The sequence below is a fragment of the Berghia stephanieae genome, chromosome 14 (genome assembly GCF_034508935.2).
Source record: "Berghia stephanieae isolate SIO BIC M18660-M18661 chromosome 14, UCSD_Bste_1.3, whole genome shotgun sequence".
Lineage (NCBI taxonomy): Eukaryota > Metazoa > Mollusca > Gastropoda > Nudibranchia > Aeolidiidae > Berghia > Berghia stephanieae.
This window is the reverse complement of record NC_088373.1, coordinates 21,795,738-21,810,737: the sequence shown is the minus strand read 5'-3', so window position 1 is coordinate 21,810,737 and position 15,000 is coordinate 21,795,738. Positions and strand designations below refer to the sequence as shown.

The 15,000-nt window shown below is 37.8% G+C and overlaps 1 protein-coding gene across 1 annotated transcript in view; it reads left to right on the top strand.

The window, feature by feature from the left end:
- The window catches only part of LOC144960178 (uncharacterized), a 72,352-nt gene that overhangs the window by 23,142 nt on the left and 34,210 nt on the right, over positions 1–15,000 (top strand). The window contains exons 11-16 of the mRNA XM_078893200.1: positions 1,537–1,686; positions 3,466–3,692; positions 4,509–4,672; positions 7,385–7,491; positions 8,345–8,532; positions 10,358–10,507. Coding sequence (XP_078749326.1) covers positions 1,537–1,686; positions 3,466–3,692; positions 4,509–4,672; positions 7,385–7,491; positions 8,345–8,532; positions 10,358–10,507 — 986 coding nt within the window. The remainder of the gene's footprint in view (positions 1–1,536; positions 1,687–3,465; positions 3,693–4,508; positions 4,673–7,384; positions 7,492–8,344; positions 8,533–10,357; positions 10,508–15,000) is intronic.

Sequence of the window (15,000 nt, the reverse complement as noted above, 5' to 3'; positions counted from 1 at the left end):
AACTTATTCTCTCAGATCTGGCGTAAAATACTCTGCGATCGACTAGCATCTTATCCATATTCCCTGTATGATTATATCTTTAACGGGAAAACGTTGCAGCCAATATAATTTTGAACGTCGACATACACGAATATTTACTTACATGTGTAACAATGTGTTTACCATTTAACTTTCTTCGATCAACGCGCCTCAATATGGTTGCTATGGCGAGCTACGAGCAAATCCAATCTATTTTCGAGCTCTTGTCATGTGATTTGTAGCTTTTATTTGGCGTGTTGGATTCAAAAACAACTGTTTTTGTTTTGTTTTGTTCATGATAAGCATTCCAACATCTGGTTTGGAGCCGAATAAATGATTTCTTTGATGTATACTATAGGAAAACGTATTATATTACGCCTAAAGGTAGACATTCAATTGAAAAAAGTAGTGTTCATCTTGTAAATTATTATATATCTGTTCAAATTGGAAGCAGAAGTCATGACGTCACACCTTCCTCTCTTCTGGTTCAAAATTCCTTGGAAGTGTAAAACCAGTGTTTCCGTCAATTTATAAATAATGAATAAGCTACATAATGAATCATAAATTGGCATAGCTATGCTAGTAGCAGGATGTATAGGCATGTGCTTATAGTTACGGGGCCTAAAAGAATGAAGATGGATGATCTTCATTCTGTCGTACAAGGACACGAACCCCTTATAACTCCATTATATCGCACGCGTGGAAGAGAGAGAGAGAGAGAGAGAGAGAGAGAGAGAGAGAGAGAGAGAGAGAGAGAGAGAGAGAGAGAGAGAGAAGAGAGAGAGAGAGAGAGAGAGAGAATAAGTAGGAGTGATATATCTGTTCAATGTTATAGTTATCATATAACCGTTATAACAAGTGTAACTAATTGACAAATCGCTATATTTATGGACGATAAAGATCTATTATTATCATTATTATTATTATTATTATTATTATTAGTATTATTATTATTATTATTATTATTATTATTATTATTATTATTATTATTATTATTATTATTATTATTATTATTATAATACTGGGTTTTGTCATGGTATTAAGGCAATACAACGACGGAACCCAGTATAACAGGACATACGGGGTTTTGTCGTTTCATCAGCTTATAAAAATAGCTACATGCGGTGTTTTTATATTTTTAATTTTTTATTTTATTTTTAAGAATTGACTTTTTAGATTTTGTGAGTAGATCAATGGTATCAGTCTGATCACAATGATATAAATATATCAATTTGACCCAATTTCGAATGACGTAAATGTGTTGCAAGCGCCGTAAAACCCTTAAAAACAAACAAATAAAACGTGACTCAATTTCGAATAAACGGGGTTTTGTAGCTGGTCGGCAGAATTGACGACCAGCATTTAATTTATTTAGGTTAGAAAATAATATGCCATCACTCCGAAACGAGAGGACCAGTTACACAAGCTATTTTAAGTCCTCCGTAGGACTGGTTTTACACTTCCAATGAGATTGGAACCAGAGCTTTGACATCATACACGTTTTGTTTCCCATTACAGACTCTTCTGCTTCTACGAAGTCTTGGAAACGCTGGCCAACACACCAAAACACTCGCCGCCATCAACAGATGTATGACGTCACGCTACAACAGTTTAACGGTCAAGGTCGCAGCTGCTGAGGCGTACAGGAGGATGCCCTGTGATGCTGATGTAAGTCTGGCAAGGATGTGGTCATGTGGTATTGAGCTTTTTAAAAAAATTTAGCTTTTATATAGAGCAATTTAACCCTCTCCTTACCAGCTATTTTCAGAATTTTCCCCAATCCTTCACACCCACCCAACACAAAAACAGACAATTTTTACTCAAACAGAAAAGCAACAAGCACATTCTATACATATTATTGTTCGACAATATAAACTCTAGTACAGAATGTCAAGTTTTTATAGCTATATCAAAAAGACATGAAATCTGGATGAGAAAAGTGACGGTTGCATCGTAACAAATGTGACGATTTTCTAATAGGTGGTAAGGAGAGGGTTAAACTATTAAACGTGCTCAACGCGCTTTGCAAGGGGTCTTTGGTCAGCAGCAACATTTAACATTTAGGACGGGACATGACGTCTGTTAAGCGATATTACATATTTTTTCGGACAGAGGCAACGCTGTAAACGGCCAGGTAATCATTTTACACCTGAGTGCGGTGAGAGAATGTGAGTAAAAAGCCTTCTCCGTGGTCTCACCTATGCGTCGTGCGAGGCACGAATCCAGGACCTTCCGATCCGAAAGCGAGTGTCATACCACTAGACTACATAGCCGCACATGGCATAGTGGTATGAAACTCGCTTTGTCGTGAGCTGAATGTCTAGGGTTCGAGGTATAGTTGAGTTATTGGACAAGGCTCTTGACTCACATTGTCTCACCTTACTCAGGTGTAAAATGAGTCCCTGGCCGTTTATAGTGTTGTCTCTGTCGAAAAAAATAATTGTGATGTCGCATATATGGCGATTTGTCTCGTCTTACATTTTAAGTGTTGCTGTTGGCTTGGAACCCCTTGAAAAGTGATTTGAGCACGTACAGTGGAAAATACGTTTTATTTACTTCAATTTTTAGTTTCTTATGGTGTGTGTTTTATCGTCTGAGAACGGTATTTTGTCGTGATAGGAAAGCTGCTATAAAATCAAGTGTTGGGTTTTGTCTGTATTATCCCTCTCCTTACCAACTATAGGAAAATCGTCACATTCGTTACGATACAACCAACATTTTTCTGATTCAAATTTCTTTTGTCCATCATAAAATTTAAAGAAAATGAACAGTGTGTTGTAGAGCATGTTTTGCTATAGAAATTATGTAAGACAAGAACTTTACTGCTATTATGTTTGAATGATAAAAAATCTATTTTTGTGTTAGTTGGGTGTGAAGTTTTGAGGAAAATCCTGAAAATGGCTGGTAAGGAGAGAGTTATTTTTTTCTTTGGCTCAGTAAGGGTTTTGGTCCAGAAATGTTCAACGGTTGGTATTTTGTTCTTTTTTTAATGGAAAAAAATAACATTTTTATATTATGAGACTAGGGCGCTCTTATTGGCTCAGTTGGTAAAGCACTCGCTTTACACGCAAAGAGGCCGAGATCGATCCCGGGTGCAGTCGAAAATATTTTTCTGACCCCACTGACCCCACTATATATATATATATATATATATATATATATATATATATATATATATATATATATATATAGTAAAAACAAATCATGCCCTTTTGCAACGGCACCATAAGATCCCGTCCCTTAAGTATTCAATGAAGGAATATAGATAATCCATCAAACAGAATGTCTGATGTCAACAGGAATCATACATACATACATTCATATTGATTTATGTATTTATAAATGCATTTATACTTACGTATTATTAATACGTATTTATTCCATCATTCACACATGTATATATATTAATCAACCTATTTATTTACCTACTTGTTTTTACACGAACAGGACACCACCCTGTGGAGCACACTATCAGACACAAATTCAGACTCCGAGCTGCGTATTGCCGCCTACTTGTCCTTGATGCGGTGCCCGGATGAAAACATACAGAGAATCGTCGCCATTTTGAATCGACAGGACAGCGGCCACGTGGCCTCCTTCATTTACAGTCACGTGACCAATCTACAGGAGAGCTCCAACCCACACAAACAGGCCCTGGCTCAGGCCATTTCAAGGTACGGCTATGTGGTCTAATGGTATGACATTCGCTTTCGGGTCGGAAGGTCCTGGGTTCGAGCCTCGCTCGGCGCCTAGTTGAGTCCTTGGAGAAGGCTCCTTACTCACATTCTCTCACGGTACTCAGGTGTAAAATGAGTACCTGGCCGTAAACAGCGTTGTTTCTGTCCAAAAATTTTAATATCGCCTAACAGGCGTCATGTCTCGTTCTATATGTTACGTGTTGCTGTTGATCAGGGACCCTTTGTAAACATTTAGTGGACATTGCGCTATATAAAAGATCAAGTTGAAAGTTTATTTGATAATGCGCCGTCAACAGGAGTGATTTTGTCTCAAGGGGTGACTTTGCCTCTAAAGCGTTGGTAAATTAGATTACTTTTAATTCTGTGATCGTTATTTCTTTTGATAAAAAATCAAGTCCTCTAATTAGGGAAATATCTACAACAAATATTATTATTATTATTTTTTTATTTTTTATTATTATTATTATTATTATTATTATTATTATTATTATTATTATTACTACTACTACTACTACTACTACTACTACTACTACTACTACTACTACTACTACTACTACTACTACTACTACTACTACTACTACTACTACTACTACTACTACTACTTCTACTACTACTACTACTACTACTACTACTACTATTACTTTTAAAGCTATTTAACGTGGCTTTTTTTTTCCATTCTCCCCATTGGAACTACGAATTTAATTTTTGGAAATTTCAAGTTGGCAGCTCTAGACAATGTCCTCCCGAGAGGCAAAGTCACCCCAGTTGACAATATATACATTTTCCCCCCAGGTTAACGATAGAAAAAGAGTTTGACCTCAGCCCTATGAATACATCAGTAAATGTGGAAAAGTCTGTTTTGATCAACAAGATAAATACAGGATTTACTTCAGATAGTAACATTATTTGGTCACAAAATTCAAGACATGTACACTCCATTTCTACAAACCTCTCAGGTAAGAAGTCTTCCTCTGGGTGGGGTTCCTGACCTCCCATTGTGGGGTTCCTGACCTCCCATTGTGGGGTTCCTGACCTCCCATTGTGGGGTTCCTGACCTTCCATAGCGGGAATGGAGGCATTTTCTGTTTTGTTTTTTTTTCTATCCCCCTTTATCTGTTTTCCAACAGTATTTGACGATGTCGTGTTAAAGGACTTAGAGTTTTGTTTTATTTTCATGCCGCTTTTATAACTATTAATATCACGTTCAAAAATACGATGTGTACACATATGCTTAAAAACTATCCAAAGTATTTTTTTTAAACATGTGTAATTTTAGAAATCGTTTAAAACTCTATAGAGCCTAATAGCGAGCTTCAAGAACTGATTTAATGTGTTTCTGGTTTGTTGTCCAAAATGCCGAAGGATTTTTAATCAATAATTTTAAATTATGGGATTTTAGGAATGATTAGCAGTTAGTTTGGAACTTTGGAATCTGAACATGATGGATGTGCGGCTATGTGGTCTTGTGGTATGAAACCTGTTTTCGGATCAGAAGGTCCTGCGTTCGAGCCTGGCGCTCGGCGCATAGTTGAGTCCTTGGAAAAGGCTCTTTACTCACTTTCTCTCATAGTACTCGGGTGTAAAATGAGTACCTGGCTGTTAACAGCGTTGTCTCTGTCCGAAAAAAATGGTTACATCGCCTAACAGGCGTCATGTCCCGTCCTAAATGTTAAATGTTGCTGTTGTTCAGGGACCCCTTGTAAAGCGCTTTGAGCACATTTAGTGGATACTGCTCTATATAAAAGCTCATTTTTAAAAAAGCCTATTAGCGAGCTTCAAGAACTGATTTAATGTGTTCCAGGTTTGTTGTCCGAATTGCCGAAGGATTTATCATCAATAATTTTAAATTATGGGATTGTAGGAATGATTAGCAGTTAGTTTGGAACTTTGGAATCTGAACATGATGGATGTGCGGCTATGAGGTCTTGTGGTATGAAACCTGATTTCGGATCAGAAGGTCATGTTTGGAACTTTGGAATTTGAGCTTGATAGATTGTTCATGTGGGATCAAAATGTCCTAGGCGTTAATCAGCTGTAGAGTTCTAAAGTCATTTAACAAAACAAACATCTCCCATGGTGGACAGAGAGCTACCTACTGTGTCTTCTATCCCCCTATATCTGATTTCCAACTTGCTTTCTGTCTTTGTCTTGGAATGAGATTACTTGCTTTTGTCCTGGCCCTGACCGGATACCCTGACTGGGAGGGAAACAGTCAAATGTATAGTTAGATTTGAGAGATGATATTATTTTCCTTGTAAATCATCTCCCTGTTATGCACTGTATTATGTTTTGTTTTTCTATTATATATGATTTGTAACATTTGAGTGTATTCCTCTTTTTGGGACCTGTCCTTGTGTCTGGATGAGACTTGTAGGTGATCTCAAACTAAGTACACTGGAATCAACATCTGTTCCCTATTTGAACCAATTCCCCTTTGTCTGCCTTATTCTTGGATGCTTTAATTGTAATTCTAGAACTGTTTACTATCCCATTTTCTTTCTTTATACTGGCGCTGATATGACCTGAATGTGTTGCAAGTGCCGTGAAACCCTTTAAAAAACAAAATATACTGGGCGTTGATAGCGGTAGTCTAAAGTCATGTAACAAAACAAACATATTATATTGTTTTCAATCCTTGCCCTTTACGAAGCGATCGAAGGGCAATCACCAAATCATTGGAGCTGCTGTCGAATCTAGTATTCCAAGGAATAAGTCTCGCTGACACAGTTTTAAACTCTTTGTAGTTTTAAAAATTATTTTGGATTAATATTAGCGTCATTGAGGCCCGCATTTTGATGGATGCGTATTGATGATGGTCATGGTGATGATGATGATGATGGTGATGATGATGATGATGATGATGATGATGATGATGATGATGATGATGATGGTGATGATTATGATGATGATGATGATGATGATGATGATGATGGTGGTGGTGGTGGTGTGGTGGTCGTGATAATGATGATAATAATAATGATGATGGTGATGATGATGGTGGTGGTGGTGGTGGTGGTCGTGATTGATGATGATGATGATGATGATGATGATGATGATGATGATGATGATGATGGTGATGATGATGGTGGTGGTGGTGGTGTGGTGGTCGTGATAATGATGATGATAATAATAATGATGATGGTGATGATGATGGTGGTGGTGGTGGTGGTGGTGGTGGTCGTGATTGATGATGATGATGATGATGATGATGATGATGATGATGATGATGATGATGCTGATGATGATGATGATGATAATGAAATAATAAATGAGAATTACATTCATAACAGATTGTGGTCTCAATATATTTTTATAACAACGTCCTGCAATTTTAAGCCATGACTGTATGATTGAAAGAAGAATTTATTATGTGGCTAGTCTCTCACAAAAGTCAAGCAATGGTAAGCGTGGCCAGTAGTCAGATGGATGAATAAGGCACCATACACGCATTCCCCACTCGATTCAAGTATGAATGAGTAGTTAGCTAAAAGTAGTGACATATTATAGTATGTTAGTGCAAAATAAGGATGTTTAACTGATATTATATACTGTACGAAATGGAAATTTTGTTCCAGTCTTTCTGCTGAGGGAATAAATGAAACGATGTAAAGCGCATTGAGCACGGAAAGGCACCATATAAATGTTGATATTTTTTGTTTATTCATCAGTGGAACTGTTTGGCCAATCCATCAATATACTGGACGTTGGAGCCAGATTGGACGGCATGAAGTATCTGGCAAGAGCAATTGTCTATGGAGCCAAACCAAACCCAGCGGTAACTCTTCTCCCTTGTGTTCGGCTATGTGGCCTGTATCTGTATCTGTATGGTTGGCGCTGAAGAAACCAATGTTCTGGTTGTATTTCAGCGGGCCCATGTCAGTCGGGCCTTGAAATCGTTTAGGCGTGGTGCCATGATGACCAGTTCATCCAGCCCATGACACTCCGAGATAGTCTAGGTCTAGGGGTATAACACTCGCTTTCGGATCGGAAGGTCCTGGGTTCGAGCCGGCCTCGCTTGGCTCATAGTCGAGTCCTTGGGAAAAAAGCTCTTTACTCGCATTCTCTCAACGTACTCAGGTGTAAAATGAGTACCTGGCCTTTTACAGAGACAACGCTGTTTACGGCCAGATACTCATGTTACAACTGAGTACGGTGAGACAATGTGAGTAAACAGCCTTTATAAAGGACTCAACTATGCGCCGAGCGAGGCTCGAATCCAGGACCTTCCGATCTGAAAGCGAGTGACATGTCACAAGACCACATAGCCGCACAAACTAGTAGCTATGTTTTGATTTAATAATAATAATAATAATAATAATAATAATAATAATAATAATAATAATAATAATAATAATAATAATAATAATAATAATAATAATAATAATAATAATAATAATAATAATAATAATAATATTAATAATAATATACTTTATTCATCCAAAAAAAATGGAAATTCGTTTACAGACGTGGCATGCATAAAAATGTATAAACACAAAGTTGAGAATCTATTGCGACAATGTATACATATATAATATATGCAAATGAACAAAAATGTAAAAATATACAACCAAGAACCAATAGCAAACTGTCATAGAATGAACTTTAACCTTTGAATCCTCTTTCCACAGAGCACCGAACAGTTCCAGGCGTCGATGTATGGCAGGGTGTTTGGGAATGAGGTCATGTTCAGGCATCTCAAATCGAATGCCATCCCATTTCCTTTCGACACGATGGAGAAATGGATGGACACGCTCATTAATTTATCGGACCTCAACAAGCTTGATTATACTCAAAGCTTACAGTTCATGGACTCTGGGTGGGTATGCATAGTAGTAGTCAATATTCAGTAGATAAAGAACTGAACAAGTGTGTATAAAAGGTGCCAGAAAAAACAAGAAAGAAAAATACAAGAGAAAAAGACGTTCGCAAAAAATCTGGGGATCGAATCTCAGACCTTCTGATTGCCGGTCAGACGTTCTACCATTACACCACATAGGCTCCCGATGGTTGGGACAAATTTTAATACTTATATTCTTCACAAAGGTAGGCGCTTTTTGCTGTGAACCCTCGCTTGTATCAAACAACACATGATACATTGAACACGGCGCTTGTATCAAACAACACATGATACATTGAACACACGCTTGCATCAAACAACACATACATTGAACACACGCTTGCATCAAACAACACATGATACATTGAACACACGCTTGCATCAAACAACACATGATACATTGAACACACGCTTGCATCAAACAACACACATACATTGAACACACGCTTGCATCAAACAACACATGCATTGAACACACGCTTGCATCAAACAACACATACATTGAACACACGCTTGCATCAAACAACACATGATACATTGAACACACGCTTGCATCAAACAACACACATACATTGAACACACGCTTGCATCAAACAACACATGCATTGAACACACGCTTGCATCAAACAACACATGCATTGAACACACGCTTGCATCAAACAACACATGCATTGAACACGACGCTTGTATCAAACAACACATGCATTGAACACGACGCTTGTATCAAACAACACATGCATTGAACACACGCTTGCATCAAACAACACATACATTGAACACGAGAGGACGAGGACGAAGACTTTTGAGTTGCTCCATTTTTTTGTTGTTGAAAATATCAAATTAAGAAATAAGAGGACAGGCACCGGTGTAAGATAAAGAACTGAACACGTGTGTATGAAAGGTGCCATACCGGTAATCAGAAGGTCTGAGGTTCGATCCCACGTCCAGGTCGACTGATTTTTGGGGTGGTATTTTTCTTGTATATTTTTCTTTCTTGCTTTGTCTGACACCTTTCAAACACACTTGTTCGGGTCTTTATGTTTCACCGATGCCTGCTCCCTAGTTTCTTAATTTGATAGTAGTCAATAGTATGGAATTATTTTATATTTTTTTAACCTCAGGAATGAGAGACTTCCAAACGTTTGTCGTCACTTTGCCAGTTTAGTTTTATTTTCTTATAATAAATGTGCGGCTGGCTGAGAAAAGCCGGAAAGATGCGTAAATTTCATAAATTGAGTTATGTATGCAGTGGTGAAGACCACATCTTTCTGATCATTTACCACCTTAATTTTTCTTTTTATTTCTATTACAACCCAAGGTATGAATTTTTTTTCTTCTGAATAATATGTATTGCTATTGAAAACACTTTATCTTCGATTTTGACTCATATCTCAAAACCAAGCTTGCTAACGGGATCGCCTTCTATAATATGCACGTTCGTGCGGCTATGTGGTCTTGTGCTATGACAATCGCTTTTGGGTCGGAAGGCACTTGGTTCGAGCCTCGCTCGGCGCAAAGTTGAATCCTTGGAAAATGCTCATTACTCACATTCTCTCACAATACTCAAGTGTCAAATGAGTTTCTAGCCGTTAACAGCGTTGTCTCTGTCGGAAAAAATATAAACATTATGGCCTAACAGCGTCATGTCTCGTTCTACATGTTGCATGTTTCTGTTGATCAGGAACCCTTTGTAAAGCGCTTTGAACACGTTCAGGGGATATTGCGCTATATAAACGCTCAATTATTTTTTTTATAGTTGTTATGATTTATTCTTTTTTCCCCTTCTCTCTCCCCAACCAATCAGATTCGTCATCCCAACGGGGGCCGGGCTCCCCATTTCCATGAGCGTGAACGCCACTGCAGTCATGGATGTCTCTATGGCAGGGAAGCTGGATCTGAGGAAACTCGCGGCCAAGCCGAGATCCCTCACTGTGGATGGAGAGATAAGCCCCAGGTACGGCACTCGTTTGAGAGAGAGAGAGAGAGAGAGAGAGAGAGAGAGAGAGAGAGAGAGAGAGATATTGATGTTATTGTTATGCGCCTAGAGCTTTTTTGTATAGAGGATTAGGCGCAATATAAATGAATTTCTTCATTATTGTTGTTATTATTATTATTATTATTATTATTATTATTATTATTATTATTATTATTATTATTATTATTATTATTATTATTATTATTATTATTATTATTATTATTATTATTATCATCATCATCATCATCATCATCATTATCATTATCATTATCATTATTATTATTATTATTATTATTATTATTATTATTATTATTATTATTATTATTATTATTATTACACCATTGTCTCTAGCAGCTAAATAAGGCAGAAAAGTCGTGACGCCTACTCTTCCGGTTCCAAACCCCTTGGATGTGCCTATTGAGCCAGTCCTTATGAGGACTAATGAATAGGTTACACATTAAATCACAAGGTGGCATAACTAATTTAGTAGCAGGCCATATTATATGCATATTCTTAAGATTACGGGACTTAAAGAACAAGAATGGATGATCCTTATTGACGACCAGCATATAAGTCTAAATAGACTAGAATATGTGACCCTCCGTCTCAAAACGGTATTATGTCGGGATGATTCAGACCCCAAAAAGTGAATTTAGAAATAGCATGATGAGAAATTGGAGCTTTGAAGTTTTTGAAATGCAAAAAATAATAATAATAATAATAAGTCGTCGCAGTCCTAATGGCGCTTGCCGTGAACTGTTTTTGTTCAAGTGGATCTAACGATTTCTATAGAGATGGTTCTCCATTTCTCTCTGTCCTGTGCCAGTAGTTTTAGTTGAGAGAGGTCTTTGTTGGTATGGCGGTGTCTTGGAAGAGATGGTTCTTGATTTAGCTGGGTGCTGGCTGTTTGGTCGTGTTGTGATGAGTCTAGGTGTTGTTTGTAGTACTGTTGAAGATCTTGGTTTAGTGATGTTGGGAGTGAGGTGGGTGTTCTGCCAGCGTACTTTTTGCCACTCTGTGACAGGTATTCCTCCATGGCCGTTTGTGCAGGGATTGACTCGTCTCGCCTAAGAATATGTCCGAAAAGTTTCCATCTTTGGTATTTGATGGTGTCGCTGATTGGTCTCTTTTGGCAGCGTTCGTATAGGTCGTCATTTGATATTTTATCTGGCCAATATATTCCTAACATTGTTCTTAGATGTTTTCTGTGTAGTGCGTTTAATTTTTCTAAGTTTGATTTTGTTAGTCCCCATGTGCCGCAGTTGTAGAGGAGTATGGGCAGGACGAGTGCTTCGTAAAGTTGGATTTTTCTTTGATGACTGATGAAATCACGGTTCCAAATGTTTCTGAGGGACTGGAATGCCCGTTGAGCCAAAAGTTTTCTTTGATGGATATCTTCGTTTTCGTTGATGAGGTTTCCTAATTTTCTTACACTTTTCCAGTTATCTTGATTCCTATGGATGGTTGTGAGTTCTGTTTTTGACTCGTTTACTTTTAAGTTCCATTCTTTGAGCACATTTGAAATAATGGGGATGAATCTTTCTGCTTCATGTTTTGTGTCGAATATTAAGTCTACGTCGTCTGCATAAATGAGTTCTGTTGTTAGTCTGTTGCTTATGGGTATATGTGTTCTTAATTCTTTTAACGCTGCTTCTAATTATACTATGAATAATATTGGACTTAAGCTATCGCCTTGTGGGGCTCCTAATGTTGTGTTAATTGTGGTCGATTCTTTTCCTGAGGTGAAGACAAGAGAAGTGTTAGCTAATAGTATTTTGATGAGTTTAATGTCGTCTTGTACCAGAAATGTCTCTATGGCTGTTAAAAGTTTGTGTCTGTCGATTGTGTCGAAGGCTGAACTCATGTCTATTCCTAGTATTGTTAGTTCTTCTTTGTATTTTTGAGTTTTTGCTTTTAGCCATCGATGGGCCCAAACAATGTCACTGGTGCTGCGATTTTTTCTGAATCCGCTCTGCGATGGTGAAAGGTATGTTTCTACTTTTGGTCTGATTCTATTTAGAGTTATGATGCTAATTAGTTTCCTAAATGTTGATAATAGCACTATTGGTCTCAGATTTTCTACAGGTTCCTTTTTCTTGTTTGGTTTATTGATAAGTATTAATTTTCCAGTTCCTATGTCTATGTGTGTTTTATGTGTGAACATTTCATTGAAGATGTTTGCTAATGTTTGATGTTGTGTAGTGGAAAGGCACTTTAGTTCTTCTGCTTTGATTGTGTCGAGTCCTGCAGCTTTGTTGTTGTTTAGTTGTCCGATTGCCGCGCAGACTTCATCTGATGTAATGGGCGTGTCAAGTGCTGAATTTTGATCATAGAATGGTTGGATTTCGTCGTCTCCTTTGTATATATCTTCAAAATATAATTTGATTCGTTTTGTTATATCCTTATCATCGCACATTGTTTTGCCGTCTTCGTCCGTTATGATTAACTTACTGTATTTCTTTTGTTTGATCTCCACTGCTTTATACATTAACATACAGTCTGGTGCTTTTTGAATTTCAGCGGCTATTTCATCAATTTTGTTTATGTGGTTCTTTAGTGATTGAGCTTTTATTTCATGCATAGTTTTGTTTCTTTCTATTTTCCATTTTTGTTTTGATTCTTCTGATTTGCTACTATTGATGTTGAGTCTGATTTGTTTTAGTTTGTCCGATAGGGATTAAAGGATTGGGCAATATTGACGTTTAGTATGTCTTGGTTGTTCTGGTAGAGTGGCTTCCCTCGCCTCAATGATGTTTTGTTTGATAAGTTCAAACGACGCAGGCGGGTTTATGGGTGTCGTCGTGTTTGTTTTGATTTTCTGTTCTAGTTGGGCTTGAAAGGCTGAACGGATATTTTTGTCTTTGAGGCTTGTGAAGTCTGCAATTTTGATCTTCTTGCCTCTTGTAACGTAACTGTGTTTTGTGTAGTTTTCATTCGGTTTTGTTTTCGTTACTAGATAGTAGTCTGTGGTCTGAATATGTGTTGGTTCCAGAGAATGTTCTTGAGTTTATTAATGATTGTTTGTGTTGCTTCTTGATGAGTATGTAGTCTATTTGATTATATATGGGCACTATAATGTTGTCTTTCGTTTTGATTGCCCCTTGCCAGGTTGTAATGTGGCGTGATGGGTGTTTGAATATGGAGTTCGTTATTAGCATGTTGTGTTCTGTGCAAAAGTCGGCTAGTCTTTGGCCGTTTTCATTTCTTGTGCCTTTTGTGTGGCTGCCTATAAACTCTTCACCCTCCATACGTTGCCCTATCTTGGAGTTGAAATCTCCTGCTATAATGATGTTATCCGTATTGTATTCTTTAATTATCTTTTCGGTGATGTTGTACAGTATTTCTCTCTCGTCTGCGTTGGTATTTGATGAGATCATGATTGGATGATGAGTATTGATTATTGTTGTTGATTTGTTTGTATTAAGTATTTTCTTTGACGGCTTAAGTTTTAAGACGGACAGTCTCTCATGTTCTAACCAGTATGAGTCGATAATCGGTGTCATTGACTTCGATATCAGCTATCCCAATCCTCCCTGTGTGTTTTGGTGTGGGAATGTTATTCGTTTATGGCCGTGTAGTATAGTTTCTCGTGCGTCACATTTTGTTTCTTGTAGATTAATTCTATCCACTTTGTATTTATTCATATCTGATATAAGGTGTTCTTTTTTTAATTTGAGAGGATAGACCTCTGACATTAAACGAAGCGATGTTCATTTTGGTCGTAGGGTGATGGTTATATTGATGAATTTAATAATAATAGTATTGCGTTGGTTGATTGTTGTGTGTAGGGGGAGAGCGAATCGTAGTTGTGGTAGTGACACGGGCGAATCTTGCCCATGCTTGCGTGTGTCACGGTAGGTAGATAGGAGGCGTGGCTTGGTGATGGGAATGTGCGTAGTGAGGTGTGTATTATTACGGAGTTATAGTTAGACACCGAAGCTCGCCTAACGAACGACTTGCCCAACACGTGACCATTTTTTTTCTCGTGTCCTCTCGTCTAATCTCGTCACTCCGGAATAGAAAGAGGAGGCGGAGCTCATATGATATAACGCAATGAAAGTTCTGTCCGATGACGGGTGGGGGGATATCACCTCTCCAAAACTTACCTTATTATATGAGATCTTGAGATTCTTATCCAATCATCGATTGCTCGTTTGACAGTTCGCTTGTGAACAGTTAGGAGACCATCTCTTGATTTATGGGTAGGCGGCTTTGCGTAAAGGCGGTGAGTGTTGTATACATCAAAGAGTACCACTGACCGATGGGTAAATAGTGGTTGTGTAACCCAAAAGCCCTGCCGTCTCGACTGCAAGGTCTTGTATGTAATAGTTGCGTCACCATCTCAAGGCTCAGGAATTAATTAGTGAGCTGATTCAAACAATGTGGGTTTCAAATTTATCGTATACGTAATCATTTGGAAGCTACAGAGAAAGGTGTTTTTGTGTAATCCCTTTCACACACACACACACGCG